Here is a 14,075-nt window from a genome sequence, read left to right on the forward strand (position 1 = left end):
GCTACACCCTCCCAAACACTGCCACACCCTCCAAAACATTGCCACACCTTCCCAAACACTGTCACACTCTCCCAAACACTGCCACACCCTCCCAAACACTGCCACACCCTCACAAACACTGCCACACCCTCACAAACACTGCTACAGCCCCTGAAACACTACCACAACCTCCCAAACACTGCCACACCCTCCCAAAGACTCCAAAACACCCAAACAGACCTTAAACTTTTGCTACGTTCCTTCTTGACCATCGACAAACAGACATACACAGCACTGCCACGACATGTGCATATGTTCTATTCCCAGGCCTACACCCGCTCACTGGGGGAGGCAGCGCAGGTGAGGGCTGACAGCGCACTGCAAACATGTCCTTTTAAATCCTCCTCCCCATCTCTCACTGCAAGATTAGGTTGGGTTAGGTTAAGTTAGGTAAAGCTTAGGTGAGGTTAGGTTAGGGATGATTTAACAGAGCAAAATAAAGAAAGATGAAGAAAAGGAAGGAAAAGAGAATGAAATGAAAGAATAAATTAATTAGGTGTTTTATTTACTTTTAATTAATGACTATAATGTTTTAAGAATATTTGAGTGAATTTAAAACAAGAAAACTGAAAATTAAAAAAAAATCTGCATATCTCTCTCTCTCTCTCTCTCTCTCTCTCTCTCTCTCTCTCTCTCTCTCTTAGGAAACAAAAATTTTATGAACACAACAACAACTACTACTACTACTACTACTACTCACCTTGGAGTAGGCTGGGATGTGGGGTGAGGCAGGTAGACTGAGTTGATTTAATGTTTTTTTGTCATCTTTTCTTTTTTTTTATTGTTGTGTTATGTTTAATTTATATTTTATCACCATCACCACACTAAAAGGCAGAGCAACACACACACACACACACACACACACACACACACACACACACACACACACACACACACACACACACCATCACCATATGTGTAATGAAAGAAAGGGCAACTCTCTCTCACACACACACACACACCACACACACACACACACACCACACACACACTGCATCACCATCTGTACAACGAAAGATAAGGCAACACACACACACACACACACACACACACACACACACACTGCATCACCATCTGTACAACGAAAGATAAGGCAACACACACACACACACACACACACACACACACACACACACACACACACATACACACTGCATAAGCATATGTACAACGATAGACAAGGCAACACACACACACACACTCACACACACACACACTGCATCACCATCTGTACAACGAAAGACAAGGCAACACACACACACACACACACACACACACACACACACTGCAAAAGCATGTGTACAACGAAAGATAAGGCAACACACACACACACACACACACACACACACACACACACACACACACACACACACACACTGCATCCCCATCTGTACAACGAAAGATAAGGCAACACACACTGCATCACCATCTGTACAACGAAAAATAAGGCAACACACACACACACACACACACACACACACACACACCTTGAAATACCTTGAAAAAAAAAATGAATATTTACTGGGAGGGACTGGAAGGGAGTTAGGGAAGGTACCACTCTGATAACGTCACGGCTGGGAGGGCTTGGGATGTCACGGCTGGGGGGTTGATGACGTCACAGCGACCGTTATTTACGTACGTACGTATTTCATTTTGAAAATGACCCCTCTAAAAAACGCAGCTAGACAGGAATGTTTTATAAATTCTGACTTGCCACACATTTTGACTAATGCCACAAACAACAACACATTTCAAAACGCAGTAGTATTAAAGATATTTAAAAAAAGTATCTGGAAACTGTTGGAACCTTCACCCCTTTAAAATCGTTCAAATGTCCACCCATTCTGGCTTAAACATAACGGAAAACAGTTTAAAAAATCTGAACTATTTTCTAAAACCATTTAAAGTGAGGTACAAGCACAAATAAAAAATCTACCGAAAAAAAAATCAATATTATTGGAAGTTGAACACGAATAAAAACAAGTGTACGGTGCACGCATTTCACTGAGCGGGACGGCAACACACTTAAAAAAAAAAAAACTATTTTTTTAAACCAATAAGAACCTAGTACAGGCTGAAATAAAAAAAAAAATAGTTTTGGGACCGTAAAAAAATACGCCAAAAGCGACCCTCTTATTTACACAAAAACAACGCCAAAATCACCACTTTTCACGCAACACATGCGCTCAAATAACTTAAAAAAACAACGAAATATTTTTACAAATCATAAAATCTTAGCTACAAGCCGAAATAAAATACTTAGGAAATAAAAAATATATATATATATAATATTGGAACCGGAGGGGGCTGAGGAGCCTTATCCAAGATAGCGGTGGGGGGCCAGTGGAGGGGACGACCAACTCTTCTCACTCATTTAAACCCTCGCCAAACTTAAACAAGTAATGGCAGGTATATCTAAGGAGCGGATATTAAAGCGTGGTCATGTGGCTCCACTTTGCGACAGTATTGGTTTAAAACACTCACAGATAAGATAGATAATGGCTGATAAATAGAGATGACCCAGATTGTTTACATTTTCATTAAGTTAAATTTTACGGTTTTTAGCAATGAGACGAGGCTGACACAGGGCTATATTGTGCTGGAGGTTAGGTGAGATGCGTTAAAATGAGTTAAAACAGTGGATTGTTGTTATTCATTAAAAAGTTACGTTAATTTACCTAAATTTATTTAACACTTCCTGACCTTACCTTCCCTGTGGTGGTGATGGTGGTGGTGATCTACCTTCCTGCCTCCTCGTCACTATGGCTGGCTGTCTAGCATTTCACAGCCAAACTTTTCTTTATTTTGCTTGTTTTCACCCACTGTTGCCTTCAGGTGTCCACTGCTAGAGCCCACGCCTTCCTCATTACCAACTAAAGAAGGTTTAACTCATAGGTAAGCCTTGGCAGCCACTGTGTAGGCGTGGTTACAAAAAAAAAAAAATAAAATAAAAATCTGTCAGGCTAGGAGTTGAAACAGACGTGTACTAACACCACTCATAGACGCGACACACTGACTGGTAATCAGCGTTGCCAGATTGTTTTGGTCATATTATCGTACTACTTAGGTTGAAATTATTGTACTTCTGGTAAAATTGTCGTACATATGTAATTATTCCAAATATTATGCAAAACTGCCACTTTCCAAATACAGCAGAATTTAGGTTTTATATATATATATATATATATATATATATATATATATATATATATATATATATATATATATATATATATATATATATATATATATATTATAAAGAGAGAGAGAGAGAGAGAGAGAGAGAGAGAGAGAGAGAGAGAGAGAGAGAGAGAGAGAGAGAGAGAGAGAGAGTGTAATGAAAAAAACAACAATGCCCTTAACAAACAAAACACTTTCCTAAATACATATCATTAATAATTGGAGAAAAACTACAGGACACTTCGGTTAAGTTGTTTACTTACTATGTAGGAGATTACTGGCGTTGTTCTTCTATAATACATCCGGCACGTCGTCAGCAGCCCCGGCACTCTCTTCATTGGAGGAATATAGCACAATCTGGCAACGCTGTCTATCGGCTAGACCGGCTGGGTGCTCTCGCGAGCAAGTACCTTCACACGTGGGAGGAGACGTCGGGAGCATCAAGACATAAGCAAACCAAGATAGATTTCTTTAATAATCATCTCGAGTCGGAATCTTCCTCCAGCGACGACGATCTGCTCTTCTTTTGTGTTACATCAAGAAAAATCGTAAGAGGAAACGTTTGTGGATGCGCTCGTGCCTGAGAAGAGGGGAAACGAAGAGTAAGTAGCACACTTCTGCCCGAACTTAGCCTGGAAGACTCGGAGACCATGAGACTGGATACGCCTTCCCAAAGAACAATACCATGAGCTGCTACAGCTTGTGACTCCATTTATACAAAAGGAGAAAACACATATGAGGGATGCAGTGACACCTGGCGAACGCCTTACACTTGCACTGCGGTATATAGCATCAGGTAAGTAATATGTTATCTGTCTAGGACTCTAGGTTCATAACCACTAAAAATAGTGGGGCACTTATTAGGGACCGGTATCATAATAGATTTGACCCACCAATAAATTTGTCCTAGACCCCTATTGAATGTAATAGTATTGGTTATTCTAACCTACCCTAACCTAAACTAAACTAACCTAACCTAACAATTTTATCGAGATGTTAAGGGCTATGATTGGTAGTAATTTAACAAAACAAAACCTAAACCAAGTCGAGGGGTTGCGACCCCCCCTGGATCTCTCCTCAGGGATTGTAATATAACCTAACCTAACTGTTTTAACTGTTGACATTAAGATGATTAAATTTAATTGAGTTAAACCTTTCTTATGTCATGCCCATAAAATAGTATATTATCTACCTAATTAGATTAGGTTATTAAATGGCTTGAAAGTTTGGGAGACAACTTTTCCCATTGCCCTAGCAATTAAATAACCTAATCTAACCAAACCTGACTTAAACTAAACTTACCTGACCAAACCTAAACAGCCAATTCTACTGTATGTACTTATTAGGAGTCATACTTTAAGTTTAGTTTCTCCTTCTTTCAGGAGAAACAGTCATTGTTGGCCTGCCAGTTCCAGATCAGCTCTGCCTTGACATCACAGATCATCCCAGAAGTTTCCCATGCTATCAACCATGTGTTGGGGCCCAAGTATGTGAAGCTGCCTTGCAGTGGACATGAGTGGTGACAAGATGACAGTGAATTTTTTTACACAATGGAATTTCCCCATGTGTCTTGGTGCTCTAGATGGGAAACGTGTACTAATTGCAAAGCCACACAACACAGGGTCAGAATATTATGATTACAAAGGTAATTTTAGCATTATAATGATGGCTCTTGTTGATGCTAACCACGAATTTCTTTATGTAGATGTAGGTGCCTGTGGTAAGGCTAGTGATGGTGGAGTATGGAACAAATACACCTTGAACAGTGTCATTGAAAGAAATGACATCAACATACCTGCACCACACAATATTCCTTTCACTAACAGTCCATACATTATTGTGGGGCTTTTCCTCTGAAACAAAATTTAATGAAGCCACATCCTGGGCACGGTCAGACACTGGAACAACGAATTTTCATTTATCATCTATCCAGGGCAAGACAAGTCTGAAAATGCATTTGGTATACTGCCTGCTAGATTCCAAGTTTTCAAACATGCCATAAATACTTCTAAAAGTGTCAGGGATATTGTGCTCACAACTGTAGCACTGCATAATTTCCTAAGAGAAACAGCTCAGGAAACATACTCCCCTATGAACTATTTGCCTGAGAGCATGAAAGAAACTGTACGATGCAACAAGGTCAGTGGCATGACACATGACCACATGATGGTCTTTAAGGACTGCAAGCTGTTGCCAGAGGCCACGCTGAAGCAGCCAAGAACATCTGAGACACCTTCAAGAATTATTTCAGTCTTGAGGAAAAAAGTTCCTTGGCAGGATGCTATGGCTCTTCTATACTAATGTGAAACACTTCACTATAGTCCACTGAGTATGACCCTTGATGCTGCCATGTGAAGCTGTATCCAGTTGATTGACTACAGCTGCTACCACTGCTCACTGCTGCTCTCACTGTTATGAGTTTAGATGAGGTACTTGCCCAGTTGATGATGATGGAGGACTGGTAGTGAGCTTGGTATTTTTGGTAGCTTGGAGGTTGTGGGTAGTAAGTTGACGTAGTTAATGTGTGTGAGTAAAAGACATGATGATGAGAGTTCTTGATTTAATAATAGAGAGAATGTATACATTTGATATGAGATGAGACAGATGATTATATATGTGATGAATGATTGTTCTCTCTCTCTGAAGTGATATGAGCTGCTGCTCGTGATGATGACTGAGCATTGTCTCTCAAGACTGACTGTGACTAAGCAGAACTGACTCTTGGACAGGGACTGACTGACTGAGCTCTGACTGAGACTGACTGCTCGTGACTGGAACTGAGACTGAACTGAGAGAGAGACTACCATGCAGGCTATATTTATGTAAGCTAAGTGGATCACGTTTTAGGTTTTGGGATGAAGAAATGACCAATGAGATGCTGGGAAATGAGATGAAAGAGCCAATAGAATATGTCATAATTTTAGCCAGTGACCAGGGAGGAAGTCAGAAGCGAATGCATGTGTTTTCCCTAAGGACCCTAAGGACTGGAAGTGTGTGTGAAATTCCCTTGAGAGGTAGATAAGGAGGAGAAAGATTAAAATTAGACTGGGTGGCCATGGACACTTGTGGGATGAATATGTGAACACATTGCATGTGGGATGGATGTATGAAATGATGAATACACAATTACACATATAGATAGCAATAATTGTTTAGACTGATACAATTGCCTTCCATGAAAAATGCATCCTCACATTTGAACATAACAATAAAGAGAGCAGTAAGATGTGAGCAGTTAACAGATAATACATGACATCAGAGAAAGAGTATGGAACTAGAACCTTAATAATAATACACAGACATGATAATATAAGACGTTTCTTTTTTTTTTCTTTTTTTTTTTCATGTAGGAAGGACACTGGCCAAGGGCAACGAAAATCAAATAAAAAAAATGCCCACTGAAATGCCAGTCCCATAAAAGGGTCAAAGCAGTGGTCAAAAATTGATGAATAAGTGTCTTGAAACCTCCCTCTTGAAGGAATTCAAGTCATAGGAAGGTGGAAATACAGAAGCAGGCAGGGAGTTCCAGAGTTTACCAGAGAAAGGGATGAATGATTGAGAATACTGGTTAACTCTTGTGTTAGAGAGGTGGACAGAATAGGGGGTGAGAGAAAGAAGAAAGTCTTGTGCAGCGAGGCCGCGGAAGGAGGGGAGGCATGCAGTTACCAAGATCAGAAGAGCAGTTAGCATGAAAATAGCGGTAGAAGACAGCTAGATATGCAACACTGCGGCGGTGAGAGAGAGGCTGAAGACAGTCAGTTAGAGGAGAGGAGTTGATGAGACAAAAAGCTTTTGATTCCACCCTGTCTAGAAGAGCAGTATGAGTGGAAACCTCCCAGACATGTGAAGCAAACTCCATACATGGACGGATAAGGCCCTTGTACAGAGTTAGCAGCTGGGGGGGTGAGAAAAACTGGCGGAGACGTCTCAGAACACCTAACTTTATAGAAGCTGTTTTAGCTAGAGATGAGATGTGAAGTTTCCAGTTCAGATTATAAGTAAAGGACAGACTGAGGATGTTCAGTGTAGAAGAGGGGGACAGTTGAGTGTCATTGAACAAGAGGGGATAGTTGTCTGGAAGGTTGTGATGAGTTGATAGATGCACAACACATATAAGTAAAGAGAAATATACACATATATACAGGATATTGAAAGTGGATGATTAAACCTTAGAATGGGAATGAAGTTTCATTCTGTAGGAAGGTGGTGTGTGTGTGTGTGTGTGTGTGTGTGTGTGTGTGTGTTTTATGTAGGAGGAACACTGGCCAAGGGCAACAAAAATCCAATAAAAAAAAAAAGCCCATTGAGATGCCAGTCCCAGAAAACAGTCCAAAGCGTTAGTCAAAAATTGAAAGATAAGTGTCTTGAACCCTCCCTTTTGAAGGAATTCAACTCAGGAAGGTGGAAATACAGAAGCAGGCAGGAAGTTCTGAAGTCTGCCAGAGACAGGGATGAGTGATTGAGAATACTGGTTAACTCTTGCATTAGAGAGGTGGACAGAATAGGGGTAAGAGAAAGAAGAAAGTCTTATGCAGTGAGGCTGTGGGAGGAGGGGAGGCATGCAGTTAGCAAGATCAGAAGAGCAGGTAGCATGAAAATAGTGGTAGAAGACAGCTAGAGATGCAACATTGCAGCGATGATAGAGAGGCTGAAGACAGTCAGTTAGAGGAGAGGATTTGATGAGATGAAAAGCTTTTGATTCCACCCTGTCTAGAAGAGCAGTATGAGTGGAACCCCCTTCAGACATGTGAAGCATACTCCATACATGGATGGATAAGGCCCTTGTACAGAGTTAGCAGCTGGGGGGTGAGAAAAACTGGCAGAGACCTCTCAGAACATCTAACTTCATAGAAGCTGTTTTAGCTAGTTATGACACGTGAAGTTTCCAGTTCAGATTATAAGTAAAGGACAGACTGAGGATGTTCAGTGTAGAAGAGGGGGACAGTTGTCTGAAGGTTGTGTCGAGTTGATAGATGGAGGAATTGAGTTTTTGAGGCATTGAACAATACCAAGTTTGCTCTGTCCCAATAAGAAATTTTAGAAAGATCAGAAGTCAGGCATTCTATGGCTTCCCTGCATGAAATGTTTACTTCGTAAAGGGTTGGACGTCTATGAAAAGACGTGGAAAAGTGCAGGATGGTATCATCAGCGTAGGAGTGGATAGGACAAGAAGTTTGGTTTAGAAGGTCATTGATGAATAATAAGAAGAGAGTGGGTGACAGGACAGAACCCTGAGGAACACCACTGTTAATAGATTTAGGAGAAGAACAGTGACCGTCTACCACAGCAGCAATAGAACGGTCAGAAAGGAAACTTGAGATGAAGTTACAAAGAGAAGGATAGAAGCCATAGGAAGGTAGTTGGGAAATCAAAACTTTGTGCCAGACTCTATCAAAAGCTTCTGATATGTCCAAGGCAACAGCAAAAATTTCACCAAAATTTCTAAAAGAGGATGACCAAGACTCAGTAAGGAAAGCCAGATCACCAGTAGAGCATCCTTGACGGAACCCATACTGGCGATCAGATAGAAGGTTGTGAAGTGATAGATGTTTAAGAATCTTCCTGTTGAGGATAGATTAAAAAACATTAGATAGGCAGGAAATTAAAGCAATAGGATGGTAGTTTGAGGGATTAGAGTGGTTACCCTTTTTAGGAACAGGCTGAATGTAGGCACATTTCCAGCAAGAAGGAAAGGTAGATGCTGACAGACAGAAAGTGTGTGGTTAAGCTTGAGTTGCTTGGGGGATCTGTTAAATCTGAACTTAATGATACCTTATCTGCACACTCATTGAATCCTTTGTTCACACACTTCAAATAATTGACATGGACAATCTGTTCTCCTAAGGTTTTGAGATCTAAAATTGTTACTTTGTGGCTGTGGAGAGATTTGATTACGTGGTGTGGCCCAAAGAACAATAGATCTAATTTAGAGATGCCATCATGAACTCTGGCAAAGACCAAATCACTGACTTCATTGGAAGAATCTGTTGCTCTGTGATGCTATTTCCACAGCATCTCAGCTTGCAATGCAGTGAGATGATCATGAATGAGCTTATGAGTGAACTGAAAATTGCAGAGATGACATTTTACATAGTCATCCATGTTGTAGACAGGACGTGGTGCGCTGTGAAGAAATTTGATGGTGGAGTGGATTGCTGAGTTTATAGAACAGGCTATCTGAGGAAGCCATTCATCCCAGGAGTGCTTTGCTTCTGTTATGTAATGCAGAACGTCAAGGATACATTTATTACAATGCTCTACTTTGCTGTTTGAACTGGGTGAGTGAGGAACGATGTTACGTTTCTTGATGTGAAATTCTTTACAAATCTCCTGTAAGCCAGAGTTACTGAATTCAGTGTCATTGTCAGATAAAATGACTTGAGAAGAGTTATAGGGACAAATAATGTTGTCGATGATCACATGACCAACAGAAGTTGCAGTTTTGTCCTTGAGAGCAACAAGAATGGTGAAACAAGTGAAACTATCCACACAAACAAGATACTGATAACTGTTCTCAGTAAGTGAAAGTTTGAGCAGATCAACTTCCACCCCAAGGGGTGGAAGTGATGGGCTGTCATTTGCGAGTGATGGATGGTGTGAACCACTCTGAGGACAGAGTGCACAATGTTGAAAGATATCCTTCCTCATAGTTGGCCAGAAATACGATTGTTTTGCTTATGCAAGGCATCTGTCCCGAACTGGATGTCCTGTGTGGGGTGAGTCATGAACATGGTGAAGTATGGTACTCACTAATGACTGAGGTATCATGAACTGAGATAAACGCTCACTAGAATCGTCAGTAGAGACATCACTTGACTTATACAAGAGACTGTCTTGCATGTAAAATGTATCAGCACTCATTTGCAACTTAGGAAGATTTGTCTCATCACCAGATTCGAGGTAGTAAGCAACACTAGAAGAGAAGGCATCTGAATGTTGATGTTTCCTTATTTCATTCATGGTTGACATGGCAGGATTCTCTGTGATGACGGAGATAGCGGCAACATTGCATGATAGTGTGTCTGCCACTGAGTTTGCCTTACCAGGAATATATGAAAATGTAAGATTAAATTCTTGAATCGTGAGATTCCAGCGAGCAAATTGACCTGTGAAATTGTTGTGGACATGAATCTTATAGCCTAAGATTAGTTCGCGGAAATGACATAACGCCCAGATCACGGCAAGACTTTCACGCTTTGTGACATCATAATTTTGCTCTGCGTTGTTGAGAAGTCTGCTAGCATATGGTAATGTGTGATGTTTATGAAGTGAATCTTTCTGCATGAGAACAGCACTTATTCCAAAGTCAGAAGCGTCAGTGTGTACAACAAAATCTTTCTCAAAATTAGGAAAAGCAAGGACTGGTGCTTGATACAAGGCAGTTTAGACAAGATCAGAGGCATTTTGTTCCTTTTCAGACCAGATGAATTCAATTTTTTTCTTGAGCAAATGAGTGAGAGGTTGAGCGATAAGGCTAAAATTTTTGATGAACTGACGATAAAATCCAGCAAGACCGATGAATTGCCTGATCTGATTGATATTAGTAGGAACAGGGAAATTTTTCAAAGCATTTACTTTGTTATTTAAAGTGTGAATACCATCTCTGTCAACTTTGTGACCAAGGAATTTGACATGTTATTGGAGAAACGAACATTTCCTGAATTTGATGGTTAAGCCAGCTGCTTGAAAGCATGACAGAACGAGACAGAATGTGAAAATGGTCCTGTAGAGACTTTGATGCAATGATAATGTCATTAAGGAAGCAGAACGCACTTTTACCGATGAGACCTGAGAGAAGAGAATTCATCAGTCTCTGAAATGTTAAAGGCAAGTTATGTAGACCTTGAGCCATGTATTTGAACATGAATTGGCCAGAGGAGGTAGTGAAAGCAGTATATGGCTGTGAATCCTCTGATTCAACTTGGAAGAATCCTGAGTGTAAATCTAGGGTGGAAAATACCACATTTGAATCACTGAGAGACTGAAGATCACCTAACCTTGGCATTGGATAATGGTCAGGAATGGTAGATGTGTTTAGTTTTCTGAAGTTGACGATGACATGCCAGTCGCCTTGTTTCTTTGGAACGAGTAACAAGGGAGCATTATTAGGTGAACAGGCACATCCTGAAGTTATTGTTCTTTCACATAGTTTTCCTACAACATTAGATCGGTGTCTTTGACTAGTGTTTTACGATAACTATGTGAAAGAACAATAAAGGAAAGATGGATGGAACACTTGGAAAGAGATTAAGTTTTAGTAAATTGTTGATTTGGATTTAGGAGGGGAAGATCATGCTCCATGAACTTATTGTCCTTTTATTCAAGGGTAGTCGATATTGTGCAGGAGAAAGACGAATGGGTGGATGGTGTCTACTTAGACTTGAAGAAAGCGTTTGACAAAGTACCACACCAAAGATTGCTGTGGAAGATAAAAAATTATGAAAAATTGGAGTGGATGGAGTGGATGGAGGATTATCTGTATGATAGATAGGGAGATGAGAACAGTAATACAAGACCAAAATTAATCTTGGCTGAAAGTAACTAGTGGTGTCCCACAGGGGTTAGTGTTGGGACCAGTAATGTTTGTAATATATGTGAATGACATAAATGAAGAAATAGATAGTTTTATGAACTTGTTTGCAGATGATGCTAAGCTGATGAGAAGGGTAGAAAATGTAAATGACTGTATGGTACTGCAAGATGATTTAAATAAGATAAATAAATGGAGTCTTCTGCAGCTGCTCCCATGTTCATATGGGGTCATTGTTCCTCACTAGTCTTCTCCACAAGGCTCTGTCCCCAACCTCCTCTCCACTCAATCCTCTCTCCCTCAGGTCCTCTCCAATGCGATCCTTCCACCTTTTCTTTGGTCTGCCTCGTTGTCTTCCCTCCACTTCCATATCCAATATCCTTCTGCTGACATACCCTTCTTCTTGCCTTTTGATATGACCGAACCATCACATTCACCTTTCTTGTACTTTCTTTGTCACCTCCGTTACTTTGGCTATTCCTCTTATAAAATTGTTTCTCACTTTATCCCTCCTTGTCACCCCAAGCATCCACCTTAACATTCTCAACTCAGCAACCTCCAACTTATTCTCCTGTGCTTTCTTTATTGGCCACATCTCCGCACTATATAACAATGCGGGTCTAACCACCGATTTGAACACTTTCCCCTTTACTCTGGCACTAATTTTTCGGTCACAGAGCACTCCAGTTGTTTTTTTCCAATTCTTTCAACCTGAATGGATACGGTGAATGATCTCTCCATCTAGGCTGCCGTCTGCTGATATATGAGAGCCCAAGTATCTGAACTCCTTGACATCCTTTAACTTCATATCCTGCATCCATACTTCGCTCTCCTGTCGACCATTAAAATTCAGATACTCCATCTTCTCCCTGCTAATTCTCAAACCTCTCCCTTCCAATGCTCCTCGCCATCTCCAACTTTCTACCCCATCTCTACTTTCATCCACCAAGACGATGTCATCCGCGAACAACATGGTCCATGGTGCCTCCTCCTATATATTTTGAACACTATCATCCATGAGTAGGTTGAACAGTTATGGGCTCAGAGAAGATCCCTGGTGCAGACCCACTCTCACACAAAACTCCTCTGTTGTTCCCACACTGCTCCTTACCCTCGTCCTTGAGCCTTCATACATGTCCTGGATCACTCTCACGTACTTCTCTGATGCTCCTTTCCTCATAATAGCCCAAACTTCCTGGCATGGTACTCTGTCATAAGCTTTTTCCAAATCAATAAAAATAAGGTGTAACTCTCTTTGCTTCTCCCCATACCTCTCCAGTAGTTGTCTTAGTGCAAAGATTGCATTGGTAGTACTTCTCCCTGGCATAAATCCAAATTGTTTGTCTCCCACCTGTGTTTCTCCCCTTACTCTTCTCTCAATTATCCTTTCATACAGTTTTATTGTATGTGACACTAATTTAATTCCTCTGTAATTTTTACAGTCCTGTATGTCTCTTTTCTGCTTGTATATTGGGACAATATTGCTGCATCTCCATGCATTTGGGATTTTCTCTTTCTCATAGATGTTATTTACCAACTAACACAGCCACTCAAGTCCTTCCTCTTCTAAACTCTTCCACACCTCTACAGGTATGTTATCCGGCCCTGTTGTCTTCCCATCGTTCATCCTCAATGCTTGTTTGACTTCCTCCCTTGAAATTGCTGTTGTTCTCCTGTCATTTGGTTCCCTATCCTCCAACACTCCTCTTGGGTTTTCCTTATTCAAAAGTGCCTTGAAATATTCTTTCCATCGCTCTCTTATTTCATTGTCATCAATTAGAACTCTTCCTTCCTTATTTTTAGCCTGCTTGATATGCGTAAAATCCTTTGTTGACTTCTCTCTCTGTCTTGCTAGTGCAAATATCCTCTTCTCACCTTCCGTGGTTTCCAATTTATCTTACATGTCTTCCCTTGCTCTAGATTTTGCTTGTGGTACTGACCTCTTTGCTTCTTTATTTGCTTCTCTGTAGTCTCTTTCTGCTTCATTTCCCATTTTGTCATATATTTTCTTTGCCTCCTTCTTTGCCTTAACTTTCTCTCTCACCTCACTATTCCACCACCAAGATTCCTTATCCTGTGGGGGGTCCTTTCCTGATGTTTACCCACATACTTCTTCCCCTATCTCAATTATGTGCCTGCTGTTTGTTGTCCACCATGTGTCTGGATCTTCAGCTTCTACCATCCTGTCCAGCACTTTGATTTTAAACTCCGCTTTCAGCTCCTCATCCTTCAACCTCCACCATTTAATTCTTGATGTTTGTTGTTGTCTGCCCCTTCTTTTCTCTTTCATCTTGAAGTCTATCATGATCAGCCTGTGTTGAGGTGA

The 14,075-nt window shown here is 40.7% G+C and overlaps 2 protein-coding genes across 4 annotated transcripts in view; one reads left to right on the top strand and one right to left on the bottom strand.

The window, feature by feature from the left end:
* Positions 1–3,016, bottom strand: part of LOC135105642 (glycosylphosphatidylinositol anchor attachment 1 protein-like) — a 34,419-nt gene extending 31,403 nt beyond the window's left edge. The window contains exon 1 of one of the 2 annotated variants that reach the window (XM_064014003.1): positions 2,748–3,016. The gene's annotated coding sequence lies outside the window, so the exon portion shown is untranslated. Of the gene's footprint in view, positions 1–219; positions 242–2,747 lie in introns of those variants that run through there. The other variant, XM_064014004.1, reaches the window with a different exon arrangement.
* Positions 3,017–3,460: 444 nt separating this feature from the next.
* Positions 3,461–14,075, top strand: part of LOC135105646 (uncharacterized) — a 60,054-nt gene continuing 49,439 nt past the window's right edge. Inside the window, exons 1-2 of one of the 2 annotated variants that reach the window (XR_010270937.1) lie at positions 3,461–4,015; positions 4,602–4,864. Coding sequence is in view for 1 of the 2 variants with exons in the window: in XM_064014010.1 (XP_063870080.1) it covers positions 3,955–4,015; positions 4,602–4,705 (165 nt within the window). In the remaining variant the exon portion in view is untranslated. The remainder of the gene's footprint in view (positions 4,016–4,601; positions 4,865–14,075) is intronic. The other variant, XM_064014010.1, reaches the window with a different exon arrangement.

This window comes from Scylla paramamosain, chromosome 12, assembly GCF_035594125.1.
Source record: "Scylla paramamosain isolate STU-SP2022 chromosome 12, ASM3559412v1, whole genome shotgun sequence".
NCBI classification, from domain to species: domain Eukaryota; kingdom Metazoa; phylum Arthropoda; class Malacostraca; order Decapoda; family Portunidae; genus Scylla; species Scylla paramamosain.